Here is a 23,782-nt window from a genome sequence, read left to right as displayed (position 1 = left end):
TCGGTACATAAGCTCTCAGTGTACATAAAAGCTGTAAGTGATAAATCAAATAGGGCTATATAAAAAAGATGATTTTTAGAATGGGCTCTTTGTGGCAAATGAATATGTTAATTTCCTATCTGTGACTGGTCTGTGGTTGAGTTACTTGGGACATGGGATTGGATGTGGACTATTCTTAGATCTTCCTAATCTTGAATTGGTCTCTCTGGCCTCATTTGCTGAAAGTAAGGTCTCTTGCCTGTTTTCTATGCAGAGGGCTTTCAGTTTGTTCTGCACTTTGTGTTACTGTGGTGAAAGATTTATAACTGCAATAAATACTTGAGTTTGTTATCAGAAGCTGGCACTGTACGGGTAGCTGGCAGCAAAGAACACTTCTATGCGCTTCTTCTTAAGCATTTGATCCAGGCTTCTCACTCTTCCTCCCTAGATACTTGTGGGGGCAAGTGAAAATGAGGGGATGGGCTGTTAAAGTGCTCATCACTTCCTATTATTCTTAACACAGATAAAGGCGGGTGCTCACCTGTGCCATGTGTTTCAGATGGTAGATGACATGAGCACATCACAAGTCATGTTCTTTGTATGGACTGAAGGAACACACTGTTTTGTATCAGTTTGGATGCTAGATAAGAAACTGGCTGTCCTTCATCTACTTGACATGTCAGGATGTCCAGTGAAACTACACCTATCTGTTGTGAATGATAGGCAGCCACACACAGAATAACAAGATATTTTACTATATGACCCCAGATACAGTGGATATTTACAGCTGAGGTAACTTCTACACTTGTATCCTCCTTCACTGCAGCAAACCTCCTAAGGACAAAAATGGTCATTTTGAGCCAGGTTCTGCCCTTAATTATTTTCATTAAGTCCTTGGTTAATTTCAAGAAAAGTTGATGGGAGTACAGTAGAAGCTCTGGTCACTACCATACTTCATTCCATAACTTTGGCGATTTCTTTATTTTCTAATGTTTCATCTTTAGGAATTTCTGGGTCAGGGGTTGTGTTTGATCACCACCTGAGTATGTGTTCATGACCAAATTCAAAAATTTTGTGATTTTTTTGGGTCGGAATCCGATTTGGTCGTGGTCAGAAGCATTTGTGAACAGAGGTTCTACTTAATGCTGCAAGGAGAATGTTGGGACAGAAGTATGATTTTGGCCCTTATTCACATATAATTTATACTTTTGGGTAAACCTAGTTTTGCAAATTGCAGGTAAATCCTTGCCTTAAAAAAATTACAGAATAATAAAGGCATTCATTTTGATAGCTAACTGCTAATCAAGTTTTCAAAAATCATTTAAATTATTGCAAGAAAAATGCCACTTGTCTAAAATTGTGGAACGGCAGTACACTCCATTAAAGTATATCTTGATATCATAATTTGCTCCAGTGATATTAACAGTATCCACAACTTCTGAATTACTATTAACTCTAAAATGTGTTTTGGATTATTCCAAATCAACTCAAATAGACAATTAGAGAATATTGCTAAGTTGAATGTTACTTATTTGCAGATACTGGAGTAACAATTCAACAATTAAGAGTTTTAAAGACTGTTAGGAATGTTTCTTACAATATTAAGATGAGATTAAGACAAAATATTTTCTTTCTTGACTACTGGGCACTTCTGAGAACATCAGTAACATTCACAGTTGATAAAGAAAAGAAGAGTGGAAATAATATAATTTCCATTCTCCTTGTTCTTTCCCAGACAGAGGCCACTGAAGAATATATAAATATTTTTTCTGGGATATAATATATCTGATAATACAGCCGAGGACTACAAGATCTAGGCTGCAAATATGAACATCCCCAAACAGTGAGAATACACTTTTTTCCTCTGCTGTCATCTAGTAGTTATACAGATGTTTGCAGTTAAATATGCTTGTCCTGAATTCTATTTCCTGTCAGAATATCCAAAACTGTTTTGCGTTTGATTTCATTCAAATTGTTTGAGTTTCTTTCAGCTGGACTACAGCCGACCCAAAAGAGGTTAACCAAACTTTCATCAATGCAGTATTTTGTATCAAATATGAAACAACCCTCTTTTTCTATTCATGTACATTCCACATTGTTGGGACTTTTCAATGTCCCAGGCACTATGTTAGGTAAGTTAAATCAACATAAAAATAGTAGACATCCCCTGTCTACTATTTAGCAAACTGGTTTTGATGGCAGCTTGAGATCATTAGTTTTAAAAGCTAATGTCAGAGCTTTGATTTAAATTCAAAAACAGTTGGCAGTTGGAGAAAGAGATACAGATTGAACCAGTCAAGTGGAGCAAGCCTGCTGGTAAATTGCTGTAAATAGTTTCTGAATAATTCATTTCACTCTCTTTTTTTAAAAAAAAATTGGACTATTTTAAAACTTGCTTTTCAGAGTAAGACAATTTTCCAACCATATTTACATCAGTGTTGTTTTTGTACTGTGTTGTTTTTGTACTGTGAAATCAAATATATCAGCCTCAAATTTTGTGACAATTTTCCTAAAAGGAAACAGATTCATAGCAACAGCAATAGCATTTAGACTTATATACCGCTTCACAGTGCTTTACAACCCTCTCTAAGCGGTTTACAGAGTCAGCCCATTGGCCGCAACAACCTGGGTCCTCATTTTACCCACCTCAGAAGGATGGAAGGTTGAGTCAACCTTGAGCCTGTTGGGATTTCAACTGCCAAATTGCAGGCAGCTGGCAGGCAGCAGAAGTAGCCTGCAGTACTGCACTCTAGTCATTGTACCACCGTGGGTCATAAAGAAACATGAGATAGTAAAGAACATTTATTTCACCATACTTACCCAGTATCTTGAGTTTTCCATGTCATTGTGATTCTATGTACTTTTTCAAGAAAAAAAATCTACAGATATTAAAATTGAATATTTGAAATATTATCAAAGATCTCAACAGATACACATTTATTTACTTGAATAGTCTGGGTATTTATTTATTTATTTGTTTGTTTGTTTGTTCGTTTGTTTATTTATTTATTTATTTATGTTAAAAAAGACTTACCTCCTGGAAAAACTTTTCACCCATTGGACCAAACTGATGGTCTGAAGATTTAATTCCAGATACTACAAATCCAGAACTATAAATCTGAGGCTTCTGAAAGTCAGTTTTAAATTTTTCGTAGAAACCTGGTTTGAGGTCTCCATCGTTTAACATTTTCTGTTCATTTGCCAGTCCACAAGCAGGGGGCATGCAAGACAATCCAGACTGATCGAGCTGTCTGATTGCCTGAGGGTTCCTTCTAATGTAAGTTATTATTTTAGGCCTCACATGTTTGGGCTTGGGAATGGCAGGAGTTTCAAGCTTCTCTTCAGGCTTCTCCATATCCTCGTTCTCACCATTATAACTGGCTGGTAGGGGCCCTTTGGGATTTATAAGGATTGGCTTAGGGATCCCACTATTAGATGTAGTTTTATTAGGCACTTTAGGGGATAGGCTAAGTAACTGGGTGCTCTCAGTGGCAGGTAGGGTTGCAGAACAAGATGGCAGCTTGTCAACATGAGGCGCACCAAGTTCCTTCAAGCTGCTGTTTGACACTGTGCTGTGGCTACTGGCATTCACAGCTGCAGAAGGGCGCAAAGGTGTTGGGGGATATAAGATTTCACTTTGTGCTATTATTTTACAGCTTTCTGGTGCATTGTTTGAATGCTGTTTCTTTTCGTTAACTGTCTTCTTGCTCTGAACTGAAAAATGTGTGGTTTCTAAATCACTGTCCACAAGGCTAAAATTTACTGAGATATTTTCTGTATTTTGTGGTTTGGGAGCTTTCAAATCAGACTGGACAATTATAACATCTTCACCGGGTCCTTTGAGTAGAGTCTGTTTATTTTCATAGTTATTCAGATGTTTGCTGTCTATCACATTAACGCTATCCATAAAAGACATGTGCCCATTAACTGCTGGAATACAACTTGTGCTACCAACATGTGGGTTTTCATTCCTTCTTGACGTCAATTTATCAACATGTATAGTATCATCATCAGGAGCTGAAATAAAGTCTACCTCTTTTACAGCTCTATATTCCCCATTTGCTTTGCTTGCTGCTTTGCTGTTACTGTAATTATTTTCTTTTCTTAAATCTGGAGAGCCATTCTCCCTTATCAGACTTCCATTAATAGAATCAAATCCTTCATTTAAAAACAGATCCTCTTTTGGCAACTGATGTAATTTGGTCTTGTGTATTTCTGTCTCCATATCCTTTTGATGCTGTACCACATTATTTTCTTCTGCTGGACCTCCAAGAAATTCAAATAACATAACCTTGTTTGTCTTTTGCTCACCCACATGCTTAGACTGTGAAGACAGAAGACATTTCGCCTCCCCTTTTCCTCTCTTACCACTTTGATGATCCATATGTGCTTCTGGTTTCCGAAGTTCATTGGATTTAACAGTTAAATGTAGGTCAACAGCAGCATGATGCAGAGGGCCTTGTTTGTTGGCATTTGGTATATTATCCACACCTGATTGTATGGCTGGGGCACTTGCTCTTTCCATTTCTGAGGTAGACGAATATTTAAGATAAGGTATAGTGCTTCCTTCTGATAGACCATCAGTTGGACGAAACACCATACCTAAAAAATGGTCTCTTGATGTTTTCTGAGATTTTTCTATGTCCCCACTCAAATGATGTGAAGTGTTGATAGAATCCAGGGATACAGAAAGCAAGCGTTTACCTGATACACGGCCAACAAATTCTTTTTCTGTTTTAGCCATAAGTTTTCTTGATCTCCCCAAAGAAAGGCGTTTTATTCCTTCTGGCTCAACACTTCTAAGTGTTTTTTCCTTGGAAACATGCTGAATAAGATCAGCGTCGCTTTTTGAAAGTACTACTGAAAAGCTATCACTTGTATTGATCCTCAGATTAGACAAACTGTGTCCTCGGCTAATGGTGACTAGCTTTGAAGTGTCCTTAAGCCCTTCAGGCCTACAATCGGCATGCAATTTCTTGCTGATGGTAGAAGACAATATAAACTCTGATTCACCAGTGGTGCCCTGAAGATTGTTCCTCTGACAGTCTAACTGTCTGTTGGTTTCTTGCTTACTGGTGTGTAAGCAAGCAGATTCTCCTGAAATATTGCTTGTCCTTATTGCTGTTCCAGAGGTTCTGACGTCTGATATGATTTGATTGGCATTTGTGTCTCCTACAGACACCATGTGTTCATTGTTGTTTTTCATCTCATTTCTGTTGGTCTGTAATAGATTGTAACATGATTTGTTGGGAACTAACGGTGCACTCATTTTCAGATTTCAAGTGGCCACGTCTTCCACAGTCTTACTGAAAGGAAATGGTATCCGTGCCAGCCACTATCCGAGCATGCTTTTCTTAAGACGACTCCAGTCATAAACTTGTCAACCAAAAAAAATTCTTTTTTAGACCAGTCAAGTCCATTGTCAATAACATGACTCAGTCATTATTATATCAGAATGTAAAGGAAAGAATTTTCCATAAATAAAGATTCAATAAGTGCAAAAAACATCCATTGGAGCAACTCTTAAAATGCAACAATCCACAGAATCTGTAACAGAAAAAAAAATCAGAATTTTAGTTTATACCATCTGAGAATTAGAAGTCTGCACCAGAACAAAGTTGCTATTAACTAACTCTCTCATTATTTTAAAACAGACTGATACATCTGGAAAATTTCACTTTCTTTAGCAATAAAAATCAAAATTACTAAAAGAGCAATAAACTGTGGTAACTAAGAGTGTGCATTGCAAGCAAGGGAGACTCCATGAAAGTCCTAATCTAATACTCAATTCACCAAATAACTTTAGACAAGATTGTTTCAATATTAGTTTTCGTCCCTGTTTATAAAATAGAAATGTTCCTTCCAATAGGAAGCTGGAACAACAGTGGAGATGAGCAATTGCCCTCATGGATTATTATTTTTTGTGGATTTCCCAGAGACATAAAGTTGATTAGTGCATGAAACAATTATTGATTACTGTACAATTATATACTTGTGTTTTATCCTTGTAAGCTGCCCAGAGTCACCAAGAGTGAGTTGGGCAGCAATATAAATTTTCTTCATAAATAATAATAAATAAGATATTGGACTTTGGTCTGATTCATTATGAGTCTTTCTTGGGTTTTTTTTTATGACATGAGGATAGTAACATGACATTTAATAGGACACTGCTGTTGTAAGGATTTATTAAATCTATGTAAAGCACATTAACCACTTTTTAAAAAGCCCATAAATGCTAAGCATTTCTGTATAGATTTTGATCCCACAACCCACAGATAATCCTACCAGAGTGCATAATTAAGGTATGTTCTTAGCAAAGTATATGGGCTGAGATGCATTACACATGCATCTAATACTTATGAAGATTAGTGAACATTTCATTCCTATAATGCTTAATTAATTAAATTAAGGAAACTGAACCCAAAATAGGGATTTCATTTAAAGTTTTTAAAAATATTTTTCCTCTAAATATTCTTTAGGATATTAATTTTAAATAAATGTTGTGACCTGTCTTAAATGTTAATAATAATAATTAAACTAATAGTATAGAGCTCCTATGGGAAACTACATTATTACTCATTCTTTAAAAGGAACAAGAACTACTTCTGACTAAATAAAATGAGGAAAATAATATTGCCTTTTTTTGTATGCTTTTTTTCCCCCAACTTCCTTTTTTAAATAGTATTTTTTTACAACAGGGTGTCCCAACCTTTTCTATACCCTGCACCCCTAGATTGCTTCTGATATATTTTTGCATCCCTTACAAAAATAAATAATTATATGCATATAATTATGCATATACACTATAATTTTGAAACTTCTAAACTCAAGTTTTCACACCCTTTGGAATATTGTCTTGCACCCCCAGGGGATATTACCCCTGATTTCCAAAGTATAAAAAGAACTATTTTTCCAGTGCTAAATCAATGTATCCTTTTTCTGTTGTTTAACCGAACAGCTTCATTTGTGACATGAACTGAATCACTTCGGCTAGAAAGCAGGTGTTGTAGTTTGCCGGTAGCTGGTGCAGACGGCAGCAGAGCCAGACAGTGAGGAAGAAAGGTTGTCAAGCCCGAAATTGACATAAGTGTAGCCATTTTAGTTAGTCTTAGTATATATTCTTTTTTCTTAGTTTCTCTGTGGCAGTCATCGGGGGAAGGATTCCGGGCTTGCCACATTCCTAAGGGGGGAGGAGTGGAGATAAAGAGAGTTGTTTTGGCTAGGTGATCTTTCTTCCCATGGGAAACAAGCTGTCTGTGGTTGAGGTGGAGATTTATGACATCAAGTAACGTTGAATTACTTCCATTGGAGAATGTGACTTTTGGGGATTGTTTCTAACTTGTAATATTGTGGGATTTTTCCGGTTTGTGTCCAGTTGGGGATTCTGGAGAGGACTTGGATGAGGGTCCTGTGTCTGATGCAGGGATGGGGCCAGGACCATCTGGGAGTGGGGTGCTGCCTCTGGAGACTTCGAAGTCTGGTAGCAGTGAAGCAGAGGACCCAGGGGAGCCTGTTCCCAGTGCGCATGTGCGCAGGGCTGCTAGAAGGAGAGAGCAGCTGAAACAGAAGGGGCAACTCGGGAGTAAGGCTGGGAGGTGATTACCCCTCCCATAAGGGATAAAAGTCAGACCCTCAATGACGAACTCTTTGCAGGAGGCAAAGTAGTTCGATAGATTCTGAGTCCTCCTTGAAGCTCTGTGTACTCTGGTCATTTTTTCCTGGTACTTCGGTTGGTTTCTGTTGTAATTAATTTGGATACTTCTGTTTTTGGAAGCATTCCACAGCACTGAAAGGCATGTGGTTATCTTGGGGGACTGTTTAAGATTAGTTCTGGCTGGAAATGAAAGTAATTCCCAGCATTGCATTAAATTAGGTTTTGCTTTTAAAACAAGTTTGTGTTTCATTACGTTTGATGAAGCCTGGGTCAGAACAGCAGATTACTGTGAGTTCAAATCCCACCTTAGCTATAAAAGCCAACTGGTGACCTTGAGCCAGTCACTCTCTCTTAGCCCAACTGTTGTTATGGGAAAAATAGGAGGAGGAAGATATAACAGTAATAGCAGCAAAATCTGATCAATCTACACTAGGAAATAAATCTCAGGAGCTTTTGTTAGCATATATCAAAACCAAGATAAATTGTATTAGCTCAAAATTTAATAGATTTTTTAAATTTAAATATAAATTTGCCAAATCATTATTTCATGAACCAATGTATAAACTAAAGTTACATATCTGAAATTTTTATTGTAATTTATCCTTTCAAAACAGCATGCACAGATGTGTAAATTAGAGGAGAACATCTTACTTTTGAGTAGTTTTGCATATTGATGTACAAAACACACAATAGTAGAACTAGATGTAAGAAATTCTTAAATCAGATAAAATTACATACAGTAAAAGAAATGACTACAGAGGTGAGAATTTTCAAATAGACAGAAGTAGAATTAGGATGATATGTATGCATAATTGAAAAAGAGGGAGAGAAACAGAAAAAACCCATAGTTGATAAATTTGCCCATCTGTGCCAATAGTTGTTGCTGTTGTTGTTCAGATTTTAATCTGAAAAAGAGAAGGATTCTGAGCTTCTCTCTATGGATCACTAACACCATCTGCTACAAAGCCATTCTCATCTATTTTTAAAAACAAAAACAAAAAGGCACACTTTCTTACAGTTGCAGACCTTCAACACAACATTAGTAGCAAGGGAAACTATGAGCATCAAAGCTAAGGGACACACTCCTTTTGAAAGAAAAGTGTTGAATTTTTACACTTTTTTCTTGGTACTCAGAAGATTCACCTTTCATTTTTCTACCCCTTGAAAATAATAAAAGTCTCAATTCTTTTAGTGACCTATCAATTGGGTGTCTTTTTCAGAATTGTAAGGTGAATGAAATCTTTGATACTAGTTTTAGTTAGAGCATTTTAATCCTCTGTTGTTCATTCTAAAGCTATTAATTAAAGGGATTATATTAATTATTTTTATTGGAATTTTTCTTACGGGACAGCAGACCAATCCAATGCACAAGCAACCACTCAAGATGTAAATAGACTCTTAACTGGGTGTCATGGAAGTGCCAAAGGCAACAGTCGGAGAAGGCTAAAGAAAAAGTACTAGACAACAGATGGTTTGATTCAAATCACAACAATGAATTCCAATTATAGCTTTTCCCCTCTTTTCTTCTCATCCTCTCATTTGGAATTCCAGCAATTGAACATTTAAAATAAGATAATTAATTTCAGGGTGACATTCTAAGTATATCTGTCCCTTTAGTAGTAGAGATATTTTTATTTGGTATAAGCAGTTTTTTTTCCCACACACCAAAACAATGCCTTTTCAAATGTAGGTATATGATATTACTTTGTTCTTTCATCAGATTTATTTCCTGTCTTCCCCCGCTCCCCCCAGTTGCTTAAGATGGCTTATATGGGATGCTCTTTATTTGCACAATTGCTTTGTAGGGTCAATTGGACCTAAAGAGGATAACAGCCTCCAATCTAACCAGTCAATTTTCTTGGACTCTCCTAACTATGTTCCATTTACCACAATAACAAATTGGAAGAACCAGCATAATCAATTAATGCCTGTGAAAGTATATTTTTGATATTAGATGCATGGTTGGGTTCTATGAGGTGGATTTTTAAAATACTTTATGCCATATATAGTCTTCTTATTTTAGATAGTGTGGGTTACTTATATTCCAAACCTTCCCATCTAGATTACGGCAATGCATCATTCACATGATGCGAATGCAACAGACTTCAAAAAGCCATAGATTTCATTGTTGTCCAGAATATGGCTTCGGTTCCAGTCTTGAACCAGATTTAACCATCTTCATTTACTCAACTTTAGTCCCTAAAAATGAGCCCACTAATGTGTTGTTTTTTTTTAAATTCAGAAAGCCCTTTCTTTCTGCCTTGTGCTGTTGTGCTCTTGGGGTATGATTACAGTCCTTCTCTTGGACACTGTCAAGTAAAGTGTAGCTCCGAGTTATACATCTTTTTAGTGGTGGTGCTCAAGATAGAGAAAGTCTCATCATTGTTTAAATCTCACTTTAACATTTGTTCTTCATATTCTAAAGTCTTAATTGCATTTTTCATGTACCATATTTTTGTTATATTGCAGTTGCAACTTGCTTTGTTTCTTATGAATACCATCCTGAGAACAAGCAACTTTTCACATTGTTTTTGAGACTCAAATGTCCTATGTTTTACTAGCCTTGCATACTAGTCAATTGATTGGATTATCCTTTTGGTAACCCCTTGCATCTTTTCATATCCTTAGGCCTAATGCAGCCCAAATTTTACATATAAATTATCTGCTCAATTCAACGGACAACACCTCTCAGGTTCATGCAAGGCTGGTTTCACTGAGTGATGGAGGGAAGTAAAGAATTATATAATAGCTAAAGACTGGCATATAATTTCGGCAAATGAATCCGAAATAAGAACTCACTAACAATAATCCATTAGTAATTTTCTGCTTTTCTATGGTAACTGCCAAGGGATGCAGAGAGCTTGTTCCTTTCATCAAATTGACAGTTGGAATCACAACATCATACTGTTCCCCTTATAAATGGGTGTGAAATGTGATGATGCGAAAAGAGTGAGGCTTGTATCATGAAGGTATAAACCCTGTTTTTTTTCCATTCTGCCTCCCTTTGTAGACCTCCTTATTCTGCCTAATTGAGAGGCCAGCATCCTGCTTCCCAAATGATGGATCCAGCCCTATGATTTTGAACTTTTTCTCTGGAGGCATGTTTTGTACATGAGAAGGAAGACTGATGGCATTAAATAGAACTCTGTCCTAAATTTCCCTCTAAGGCAGGAGTGTCAGACTCAAGGCCCAGGGGCCTGTGGGAGGGGAGTGCTTAAACCTGGCCTGTGGGGCCACTCTGGAAACAGTGAAGGACTGGCCCGTAGTGCCTCTGCCAGTGAATACAGAGTTCAGGAGGGCCACAGGAGGCTTGCAAGAGGCTGTCACAGCTAGAAACGGAGCTTGGGAGGGTCAGACGCGGGCCCTCCCAAGCTCCGTTTTCATTGGCAGAGGGTTGTAGGAGGCCGTTGCAGCTGGAAACTGAGCGTGGGAGCCTGTTTTTCTTGACAGAGTGCTTGGGCCATCACAGGCGTCCCTGACACGAGTCACGTCGAGATGGCCACACCCACCCTGGCCATGCCCACTCCACCCTCCCCAATGGGGTTAAACACAATGCTGGTGTGGCCCTTAATGCAATGGAGTTTGACAGCCCTGCTCTAAGGGATGGCCTCCGTAGACACGTTTTACTACACAATGGCTGTAAAAGAAAACAATCTACTCTCCAATAAACAATTTGGTTTCAGAAAAAAACTATCCTGTAATCTGCAACTCTTACACTGCAAAAACATATGGACGACACGACCAGGGCAAAGCAATAGACGCAATCTACATAGACTTCTGTAAAGCCTTTGATTCAGTGGTACACGACAAACTACTCCTAAAAATAAAATCCTATGGTATCTCTGGACAACTGAATAACTGGATAGAAGCATTCCTGGCAAACAGACAACAAATGGTCAAAATTGGGAGCGTCCTATCAAATTCTGTACCTGCCAATAGTGGTGTCCCCCAAGGCAGTGTTCTAGGACCAACTCTCTTCATACTATACATAAATGACCTCTGTGATCATATTAAGAGCAATTGCGTTCTTTTCGCTGATGATGTAAAGCTGTTCAATACCACAGACAATACTGTTACCCTACAAAAAGATCTTGACTATGTATCAGAATGGTCAAACAAATGGCAACTTCAAATCTCAACAAATAAATGCTCTGTCTTACATATTGGCAAAAAAAATCAGAAAATAAAATACAAGCTGAATAGTCAAGATCTTGTTGATGACCCAAGCTCTGTAAAGGACCTTGGAATACTCACCTCTAATGATCTAAGTGCTAGAGCCCACTGCAACTACATAGCCAAAAAGGCATTAAGAGTTGTTAACCTAATCCTACGTAGCTTTTTCTCGGGTAATATCACACTACTAACCAGAGCATACAAAACATTTGCTAGACCAATACTCGAATACAGTTCATCAGTCTGGAACCCACATTACGTATCTGATATTAGCACAATTGAGAAAGTCCAGAAATATTTCACAAGAAGAGTTCTCCACTCCTCTACTCGTTGTAGAATACCTTATGCCACCAGACTTGAAATTCTAGAACTAGAAAACCTTGAATTACGCCGTCTTCGGTCTGATTTAAGCATGATATATAAAATCATACATTGCAATGTCCTACCTGTCAATGAATACTTCAGCTTCAACCATAACAACACAAGAGCACACAATAGATACAAACTCAAAGTTAACCGCACCAAACTTGATTGCAGGAAATACGACTTCAGCAATAGAGTGGTCAATGTCTGGAATACTCTACCCGACTCTGTAGTTTCTTCCCCAAACCCCAAAAACTTTAACCTTAGACTGTCTACTATTGACCTCACCCCTTTCCTAAGAGGTCTGTAGGGGGCGTGCATAAGCGCACCAACGTGCCTACCGTCCCTGTCCTATTGTTTCTCTTATTCTTCTTTTATTTTTCTTATATGTACCCATTTCATGTATTCACAACTATGTATACACTTATACTTATTATCTTGTAAACAATTGGCAAATCAAATAAATAAATAAATAAAATAAAAAGAAAACAGGAAGGGGGATGTACCCAGATTAAAAAGGCAAACATCATACATGAAGAGACACATCAGAAGTACTTCTAGCCTACCATCCTGTTATTTACTGTCTTCTGTTAGATCCGTGATGGCAAACCTATGGCATGCATGCCACAGGTGGCACACAGAGCCATCTGTGCCGGCACGTGAGCTGCAGGCAAACTTACCTCACTGTGCATGTGTGTTCGGCTGGTTTGAGGCCTTTTTTGGCCTCTCAAAGGCTTGAGGAAGGCTTCTTCGGGCTTCTACAAGCTCTGTAGGCCGAAATCTAGCCCTGTTTCATCACTTCCTGTTTTTTGGGAGGCTGAAAAAGGCCTCAAATTGCCCAAAAATCAGCTGAGAGGTGCAGTGCAGGTAAGGGGATGGGGGATTGCGCGCGCATGTGTAGGGGGCATGGGGGGGCGCACATTGCCTTCTGGGCGCTGGCACGCAAGTGCAAGCATGCAATCACGCACACAATTTTTGGCACAGGAGCCCAAAAAGGTTAGCCACCACTGTGCTAGATAGTTATGAGAAATTCGTACGCAACAGAATGAAATAGTTCACACTTACCCTTGTCTCCCAGTCTCTGTTTTTTGCTGCCCAAGGATAACTTGTTTAAGATATAACATATTTCTGGACAAAGTAAATTGCTGTGATTTAGGCACTGCATTCATGTTAATTCTTCTTTTCAGAGTTACTTCAGCCTTGGGCAATACACTAAAAATGACAAATTGCCTATGACTTTGAATTCACTTTAAGCCAAGGAAGTTGTGTTGTTACCAGAAACACATTTAGAAGCTTTCTTATATAAAAATGCATTCACCATGTAGGCATCTTTGTCAAAGAGAAGACTTTTTGAGCAACTTGTCTTCTGCTTTTTCTGCTGTTTAGCCCTGACTAAATCTGTAATTGACACTGTATTTACCTGAATGTAACATTAGATTTTTCCTGAATAATTTAACTTTGAGAGTTAAATTATCTCAGAGGGTCTGAAAATTACTAATGTGGTACATTTATCTTATGTTTAAAAGTATTGAACATTCTACTCTAAATACATAGTCAGAGTATTATAAAAATATAAATACATATGTGAATACATTTATATATGTAAATACTTATTCAGAAAAATATGATGAAATTAGCTAATGTACAAATGTACATATTCTGGATAAGACATGCCACAACCGTCATTTTGAAATCACTATCTAATGAAGTTTACACTTTTAGTGGTGAATAGTTTGCAGATTGTTAGCTTCCAGTTAGCCATACATTTTTCATTTATGGTACAACTCATAGTGGTGTTCCAGAACATGGAACAGATGCAGCTTGTAACAGATGACTCAGACACAGAATAGTCCAGTTTAACATTGTTTGCATGGTTTCAAATGGCTTCAAATTATAGTTGTCTCTTGGCTCTGGGATCATATGGAATTTTAGATCAAAACAAATCATTTAATTACAATCATAAGGCCAGATGTAGTAGAAAATGTAAAACAATAAGTAACATAGGATCCTAATTAATGGATGTCCAGATTGTAGCACAAAACTGACAATTTAGGAGTATATTTTGGCTCCTTGTAAGTAGAAATGACGCTCCCTGTCTGAATTTCCCCCCCAAGATGAGATAAAGTCTGCCTAAGATCCTTATATAAGGAGCAACATTTTAGCAAATGGCTTAGAGTTTCTGCTGGGCCATCACCAAATGAACATAAACATCTCTTAAAATCTCCAAAAAGGATTGTTGAGGACACTGCATCCAGCCTGGAAAATGGGAACTTCAATATAATTTATGACAATAATGATGGGAAGAAGAACATTTTCCTGTCAATCATCCAATAGATATACTTACAAAAATCCAATCAGTTTGATTCAGATGTAGTCTATGTAATGAAGAAAATTCAATGAAACATCAACTAGTAATTAATTTAAATCATATTGACTCCAAATATCAGTCTTCATGACTATGATGTTCTACATGGTTATTGGACTTCAGCTTGGAAGACCCACAGATTGTAAAAGCATCGTAAAAAAATATTTGAAAACACCCAGGTTGGGGAAAGCTATCTAATACTACTGTGCAGCCTGGGGATTTTAAGGACTTTTTAGAAGTTCAGTGCGAGGCACCACCTCAGATTTTTTTTTAAAAAAATCCTTTTAATAAGAAATATATTAAAATGAGAAGCATGAATAGTTTTATTTTCTTACCCTCCCTTAACAGGCAAAGTAATTGCACTACATTCCACTAAGAATGCCTCCCTCCGAGCCTTGATAACATAGATAAGTTATTCACTTTTAGATTGCAAGGCAAGAACTTTTAATACTCTGTCTTCAACTTTTTCTATTCCGATTTCTGTCTAAATCACCTTTAAGACTGGGGAACTACCAGAGGACTGGAAAAAAGCTGATGTGATTCCCATTGTCAAAAAAAAGGGAGATCCATCCATAAGAACCTCCATAAGAACCATCCATAAGAACCATCCATAAGAACCTCCGTTGCCGCCCTGACCTAACCATACAGCAACGTGCCCGCTCCCGTGCACTCCGCATCGAACTCAAAAACCGTCTAGACAATGGAGAGAAGGACCTGTACATTGACTACCATGCTGACTGTATCAAAAGTAAACCACTCAACCCAATACTCAGCTTTTACCCTCAACCACAACCCTACCTCAACCCATCCACCATCACCCAAGACTAGGCACGCACGCCCCCAACTACCTCAATTCCAACTACTGCCGGCCTTAAATGCAAACTACTCAATGCAAGAAGCCTCGTGAATAAAATACCTGAATTTCTCTTCCTCCTAAATATGGCTAACTTCGACATTATATTTGTCTGTGAAACATGGCTCAATGCATCTCTCCCCACTCCATTACCACAGTAAGAGACTATCATGTTTACAGATCAGATCGTGAAAATCGTCGAGGAGGTGGAGTTGCTATATTCTATAAAAATCCTTACATCTAAAAATATCCAAGTTACCCAGGAGTTTGCCCTTCCTGAAACCATCATCTGTGAACTATCCTCAAATATCACAATTCGATTCTTACTATGTTACAGAGCACCTGATTATGACATCGAACATGTAAACAAGCTAAATACATTACTAACATGGGCTGCATCCTGCCCATACCCTTTTATCCTTCTTGGTGATTTCAATCTACCTCATATTAACTGGACCCTAAATGATTGTACAACTGAAATCATACACACAACCTTCTACAATGCTATTACAAATCTGGGACTGGAACAACTAGTAACCAACAACACTAGACTAAACAACTGCCTCGATCTCATCTTCTGCAACAGTTTGAACCTAATCTACGGAATACAATCTAAAGAACCCTTTTCCAGTAGTGACCACAATATGATCGACTTTTGTCTCAACATACATCCACACAAAAATCACCACAATGATGTAATCCCCTATTGTAACTTCAAAAAGGCAACTATGATCTTATAGACAACGATCTCTCATCCCTTGATTGGCAATCTCTATTCACTGGATGCAATACCGTTGAAGACCATTATAACATATTTTTACTTGAAGTCAAAAGAGTCATCAAACTATATGTACCAACAACAACTCCCAAAACAAAACAAAAAAGCAGATTACCCATATCAATAAGGAAACTTCAATCCAAAAAGAGATCACTCTGGCGGAAAAACAAATCTGGTCACGTTGCCAATTTCAAAAACCGATACAAAAATCTATGCCACCAGATAAAGACCGAATGCACCAATTATCACATTAAACAAGAGGAAAACCTTCTAAGCACCAATTCCACCCGCTTTTTACAATTTTGTAAACAACAAACTAAAAGACTCAAGGTCCATCCCTCCCTTGATAGGACCTGATGGTAAAGACTGCAACGACGACACCATTAAAGCCAACATCTTTAACACATTCTTCGGCTCAGTATTTGTAAACAGCAATGGATCATGCCCAATATTTCCTAGCCGTACTACAGATAACAACAATGATCTAATACATATCGATTTCACAGAAGACAATGTTGAAAAAGCAATACGCAACCTAAAACCATCTCTATCTATTGGACCGGATGGAATATGTGCCTACTTCTTAAGAAAGCTATCCACTGCCATAGCCAAACCTCTAAGCATAATCTTTGAAAAATCTTTCAGAACCAGCTCCTTGCCTAACCTATGGTCACAAGCCACAGTCATCCCCATCTTCAAAAAGGGAGACCCAAGCCTAGTTGAAAATTACAGGCCAATCTCCTTATGCTGCGTCACCTGTAAAGTCATGGAATCAATTATTAACCAATCCATCATCCTTCACTTAGAGACAAATAACCTACTCTCCAATAAACAATTTGGTTTCAGAAAAAAACTATCCTGTAATCTGCAACTCTTACACTGCAAAAACATATGGACGACACAACTCGACCAGGGCAAAACAATAGACGCAATCTACATAGACTTCTGTAAAGCCTTTGATTCAGTGGTACAGACAAACTACTCCTAAAAATAAAATCCTATGGTATCTCTGGACAACTGAATAACTGGATAGAAGCATTCCTGTCAAACAGACAACAAATGGTCAAAATCGGGAGCGTCCTATCAAATCCAGTACCTGTCAATAGTGGTGTTCCCCAAGGCAGTGTTCTAGGACCAACTCTCTTCATACTCTACATAAACGACCTCTGTGATCATATTAAGAGCAATTGCGTTCTCTTCGCTGATGATGTAAAGCTGTTCAATACCACAGACAATACTGCTACCCTACAAAAAGATCTTGACTATGTATCTGAATGGTCAAACAAATGGCAACTTCAAATCTCAACAAATAAATGCTCTGTCTTACATATTGGCAAAAAAAAATCAGAAAATAAAATACAAGCTGAATAGTCAAGATCTTGTTGATGACCCAAGCTCTGTAAAGGACCTTGGAATACTCACCTCTAATGATCTAAGTGCTAGAGCACACTGCAACTACATAGCCAAAAAGGCATTAAGAGTTGTTAACCTAATCCTACGTAGCTTTTTCTCTGGTAATATCACACTACTAACCAGAGCATACAAAACATTTGCTAGACCAATACTCGAATACAGTTCATCAGTCTGGAACCCACACTACGTATCTGATATTAGCACAATTGAGAAAGTCCAGAAATATTTCACAAGAAGAGTTCTCCACTCCTCTACTCGCTGTAGAATACCTTATGCCACCAGACTTGAAATTCTAGAACTAGAAAACCTTGAATTACGCCATCTTCGGTCTGACTTAAGCATGGTATACAAAATCATACATTGCAATGTCCTACCTGTCAATGAATACTTCAGCTTCAACCATAACAACACAAGAGCACACAATAGATACAAACTCAAAGTAAACTGCACCAAACTTGATTGCAGGAAATACGACTTCAGCAATAGAGTGGTCAATGTCTGGAATACTCTACCCGACTCTGTAGTTTCTTCCCCAAACCCCAAAAACTTTAACCTTAGACTGTCTACTATTGACCTCACCCTTTCCTAAGAGGTCTGTAGGGGGCGTGCATAAGCGCACCAACGTGCCTACCGTCCCTGTCCTATTGTTTCTCTTATTCTTTTATTTTTCTTATATGTAACCATTTCATGTATTCACAACTATGTATACATTTATACTTATTATCTTGTAAACAATTGGCAAATCAAATAAATAAATAAAATAAATTAAAAACAGATCCAGGAAACCACAGACCAATCAGCTTGACATCAATAGAGCCTTGACATCAATCAAGCAACAAATCTGCAAGCATCTAGATCAGAGGTCTCCAAATTTGGCAACTTTAAGACTTGTGGATTTCAACTCCCAGAACTCCTAGCTGGAGAATTCTGGGAACTGAAGTCCACAAGTCTTAAAGTTGCCAAGTTTGGAGACCCCTGATCTAGAAGCAAGCAAAGTTCTAACCAGAAGCCAACATGGCTTTGTCAAAAACAGATCATGCCAACCACATCTTCTTTCATTCTATGACAAAGTGACTAAATTAGTGGACCGGTGAAATGCAGTGGACATGGTATATTTGCAGATTACAACAAGAGCTTAAATTTACACAGATCTATTTCTAATCCTATCTACTTCTTAATTTTAGAGTTCAATCATCAAACCATCAAATTTCTGGGAAACCCAACTGTAGAATAACCTTGGGTGGCTTCATTATTGAAAAAAATAGCAAAACTAGTACCGTATAAAAGAACATCAATTACCTGGAAAGAACAAATCCAAAGGCATTTATACATACCATGACTTAAGGGACCTGACTGCATACTGAGTGGAAGAGTCACCATGACCGTGAAGAGTCACCATCACAGCAAGACTTGGCAACAAATTAAATAATGTTCTATCAATTGTCCACTCTTTCAGGTTTCTTATTTTGAGAAAATATTAAGCAATAAGAGGGGAAACTTCTTCAGTATTATTTAGTACTCCTCCCCCCAACAAACCATAATAGAAAGAAAACTGACAGAGAAGAAAACATTTCAGTTTCATTTCCTCCTTTATTTCTCTTGCCCATGAATGACATGGCTGTAAACCCATGGTCTGAAAATGGTCTGTGGAAACTCTAATGCATCCATATGTACATGTGCATTAGACTGTGTGTGTGTGCATTTGACTCTAACACTTCAAGGGCACAGAGAAGGAGCATTCTCCTTGTGCAAGCATCCTTGCTAAACACTGCAAAGAATGTGACCCAAAAGCACAAAAGTATGTGTTAAATCTTGTATTCACAGCTAGAAACCTGCACATTTATATTTCCTATAGAATATTTTTTAAACAATGCAATGTTCAGTTCATGAATATTAATTGGTCCAAGTGTAGGATATGATGGGATGTGAATATTTTAAATAAATATAGGTAAGGATCCTTTTCTGCAACAAGATGAAATATGCAGTTGTTTTAATTGTGTATGGGTGGGTGGTTGTTTTTGTAGTCCTGATTAGTGTTTTAATTGCTTTTTCTACAGTACATTTTTTGAACTTCAATGCTTGAGCTAATCATATATGAGCTTTCATCTACTTTTTCTACTTTATTCTGTGGTTCTCTATTCCCAGGACAAACATAGCAGAAGTCTTTCATCTTAGCCTGTAGGAAAAGTAAGTTTCATAACTAACCGGAAGCTATAATCCAGGTTTGATTGCAGAATAGAGTAAAACAGTGAAGGAAAGTACAACAAATGTTGAAACTTGTAGAAGTCTCATAGCATAAAATTAACCTATTTAGAAAGTATTTTTGTGCATAAATGTACCTATTTATATTATCCATTTACTCAAAAGTTAATTCTCCCACTACACTTGGATCTTGTTTATTTATTTATTCATCATATTTATATAACTGCTCATCTCACAATAAAGTGACTCTAGGCAACATTCAATAAAAATCTTCATACAACGCAATCAAACACACACACACACACACACATATATATACACACATACATACACACACACACACACACACACACACACACATGAACACACACACATGAACACAATACAGAAGCCTGATGATGGCAGATGAGATTCTGCCGAAACGTTGCTACAACTTTAAAAGCACAACTATAATGACATTAGAAAATACCCGAATAAATCTGAATACCATACATGTAAGCATGTAAGTACCCGCGAAAACTTAAGAAAACTTAAGATATATATATATATTGTACAATAATGATATCCAGAGATAAGTTTAAAAACCATTCAAAGTATCTTTATAGAACTTCTAAAATATTATATATGAGTAACGCAGGTGCATTTATTGATCCATACATTTTCTAGAACTAAATAAGCCTGTTCTATCTGCTAAACTAAGAGGTACATTACTAGATGTGATTAAATTATTCTTAAGTTATTCCTCTGAAATTGATTCTGTAAAAGAAAAATTGCTCCAAAGGAAAAAAGTTTGATACTCTCTTTTTTCTTTCTGAAACCAACAATCGCTTTATAGTAGAATAGAAAGTATCAAAATCAGGGCAATGATATAAGAACATCAAAGTCAATCTTTAAGAGAGACTTTGTGAAAGCCTACTGAAAGTGATAGCTCTTTATGAATCTGTCATGAAGGCAGCCACGACACCTAAAAACTTCACTCTAAAGCAGAGGTCTCCAACCTTGGCAACTTTAAGACTTGTGGACTTCAACTCCCAGAATTCTCCAGCCAGCAGAGCTGGCTGGAGAATTCTGGGAGTTGAAGTCCACAAGTCTTAAAGTTGCCAAGGTTGGAGACCTCTGCTCTAAAGGACTGATAAGTAGAAGCTGACATTGGCTTGGATTTCCATAGGAAGATACCCTCATAGGAGAAAGAGAGTGGGGGGAATCTGTTGAGCTGACAAAAGTAGATGGAGTCTTAAAATCCAGGAGGAGCTCTCGAATTTTCAACACTCCTTTGTCACTATGACACTGCTTTTCATAGAGTTATAAGTTTTCACTGTCTACATCCATCACAGACTGCCAGTCATTAATATTCCTTTATCGAAGACTCTTTTCCCTTCTCTTTTGTTTGCTGAATTTCCAAAGGGCTTCTATGCCTCCTGTCCTTGTTAAACTGGTCACAGGTTACACCCATGCTTGAAGATCCATGTGGTGCCTTCTCTAGGCCCATCTATTTGATTACAATGCCACATTGCTCACGTGACCATAGCACCATTTTTGGCTTTTTGGTCTCTTGATTTCCCAGTAAGATTCAGGAGTTAGCTAGCTTTTGCAAAAAGGTTAAATAAATTTTCATTCCATTTCACTCTGTTTTACTTCCTCTTTGTCCTGGCTTGTTTCAATAATAATATTATAGTGCCTTTAAAACATTGACTGCTACAATACAGCTCAATACATTTACAAGGCACCATACTTCCTCTGATTTATATCCTCTTTGTGCTGGCTTGTTTCAATAATAATATCTTTAATATAAATACCTTTATAGCATTGACTGCTACAATACATTTACAAGGCACCATATCAAGGAAGGGTGGGGTATTTCACCCTTTACGTGTATTTTACATCTACACTGATTCTGCCTATGTATGTTGCAATTAGGAGCAGAAAGAGTCCAGAGAGTCTGCAAAATTGGAACTGGTGACTTCCTATTCACAATATCAGTTAAGACTCCAGCTAGTTCTCTGCCATTGTACTCTGTCTCTTTTCTACTCATTATCTATCATTTGACAATGTTAAATAATCAGGCAAGCTGCTAGCACAGGAGCCTCTCTGAACCTGGACAAACAACTTTTGTTTTGCTTGTTTTTCTGCTCATCATATGCCTCATGACAGCAGATTCTCCATCTGACCTTGGTGTCATCAAGGAATTTTCTACAAGTGTCAATCTCTGCAATAGTAAAATTGCTTTTACAGAGGGAGGGAGGGAGGGAGGGAGGGAGATTGGAACATGCCTGATTAGTTTAGCTATTGAAACGTAATGGTCTAATTATTAAGCATTAAGCATTACATCCTCCCTGCGCTGAAACAGACGTGTCAATCATAGTCTTTAAAACCCTTCCAGAAGACATGTATCTTTGACAAGTGGGTCAAAGAAAATATTTGCTCATTAGCTGGTCAACTGTTCTGAAAATTTTCTTCTAAAAATCTCACCGATAGAATTAGTGGAATATAGCTTGCATTCACAGCTCTATGGAAACAAAAGTTTTCCTCCTTGCTTTTGTGCCTGGTTTGAACCTGTTGTGGATTGGACTGGATCCCCATCTTTCTGAACAAGTTGCATTTGGGGGATAAGCCATCAAGGCTATAGATTAGAGCATATGATAACAGAAGCGAACTAAATTATTGCCCTGAGAGTAGTCTTTTTTTCTCCTTGTCAGGAAGGACTGGAAATGTCTTCTTTTCATGGATTGTACTCTGCTTCTGATTACCTACATTTCTGGTTCCAAGCCTGCCTATTTAGGTTTAACAACAGCTGAGTTCACACTAAGCCATGGTTTCTCCTAAAAAAAAATAATCCACGGTTTATAAACACAGATCACAGACTATTAATGGCTACCCCAACATACTGAGCAAACATAAAAGCAAACACATCAGACTAGGGTTTATTAAAATATGTGAACTTTACAGTGTCGTAAGAAAAGGATGAGACTCAAAATTATGGGGATTTGCTTGGCTCTCCTACTATCTTGCCTCCTCTCATGGCTAGCAAGCATGTAAAGCCATGTACTTATGGACATCACATTAGGATAAAATAACAGAGTTGGAAGGGACCTTGGAGGTCTTCTAGTCTAGTCCAATCCCCGGCTCACACAGGAAACCCTATACCATTTCAGACAAATGGTTATCCAATCTCTTCTTATAAACTTCCAGTGTTGGAACGTTCACAAGTTCTGGAGGCAAGTTGTTCCACTGATTAATTGTTCTAACTGTCAGTAAATTTCTCCTTAGTTTTAAGTCGCTTCTCTCCTTGATTAGTTTCCACTCATTGCTTCTTGTCCTACCATCAGGTGCTTTGAAGAACAGCTTGACTCCCTCTTCTTTGTGGCAGCCCCTGAGATATTGGAACACTGCTATCATGTCACCTCTAGTCCTTCTTTTCATCAAACTAGACACGCCCAGTTCCAGCAACCATTCTCTATATGTTTTAGCCTCCCATCCCCTTATCCTCTTGGTTGCTCTTCTCTGCACTCTTTCTAGAGTCTCAACATCTTTTTTATATCGTGGATGCAGTATTCCAAGTGTGGCCTTACCAAGGCATTATAAAGTGGTATTAATACTTCACGTGATCTTGATTTTATCTCTCTGTTTATGCAGCCCAGAACTAACAAAATACAAGTAACAACATACAAGTAAATAATTGAAAAACACCTTAGGGCTATTTGGACAGAAGGAATGTACTATTAAAAATTACTCATTTGCCTTAACATGGCTAGGACAAATTATATTCATGCAGGAAATATGTTTGACATGGTCAATTAATAAGCGTATTCCTTTTGCAAATCTCCACTTTTCTTGAATGTTTAGACCCGAATTTCTCAACTTGGCAATGTTAAGTTATGTGAACATCACCTCCCAGAATTCTCCAGCCAGCTGGAAAGCCACTGAAGGTTGAGCATTCCTAATCCCAGTTGAGAAAAAATCACTGAGTTTGCGCTTTGGCCAAAGTCTGTGTACAGCTAAGGC

General features: G+C 37.7%; 1 protein-coding gene and 1 long non-coding RNA gene across 4 annotated transcripts in view; one reads left to right on the top strand and one right to left on the bottom strand.

Moving 5' to 3' along the window:
* Window positions 1-4,349, top strand: part of LOC148130402 (uncharacterized) — a 39,228-nt gene extending 34,879 nt beyond the window's left edge. For 2 of the 3 annotated variants that reach the window (XR_015749749.1, XR_015749748.1), the window contains exons 4-5: window positions 3,185-3,256; window positions 4,303-4,349. This is a non-coding gene — a long non-coding RNA (uncharacterized LOC148130402). The remainder of the gene's footprint in view (window positions 1-3,184; window positions 3,257-4,302) is intronic. The other variant, XR_015749750.1, reaches the window with a different exon arrangement.
* The window catches only part of MTUS2 (microtubule associated scaffold protein 2), a 331,241-nt gene that overhangs the window by 226,921 nt on the left and 80,538 nt on the right, over window positions 1-23,782 (bottom strand). Inside the window, exon 2 of the mRNA XM_087966329.1 lies at window positions 3,014-5,526. Coding sequence (XP_087822455.1) covers window positions 3,014-5,248 — 2,235 coding nt within the window. The 5' untranslated portion in view covers window positions 5,249-5,526. The remainder of the gene's footprint in view (window positions 1-3,013; window positions 5,527-23,782) is intronic.

This window comes from Notechis scutatus, chromosome 5 (genome assembly GCF_049901735.1).
Source record: "Notechis scutatus isolate UNSWTSFEM ecotype Mainland chromosome 5, rNotScu1.2, whole genome shotgun sequence".
In the NCBI taxonomy this organism is placed as follows: Eukaryota; Metazoa; Chordata; class Lepidosauria; order Squamata; family Elapidae; genus Notechis; species Notechis scutatus.
The sequence above is the reverse complement of the archived record's forward strand: the minus strand, read 5'-3'. Positions and strand labels throughout refer to the sequence as shown.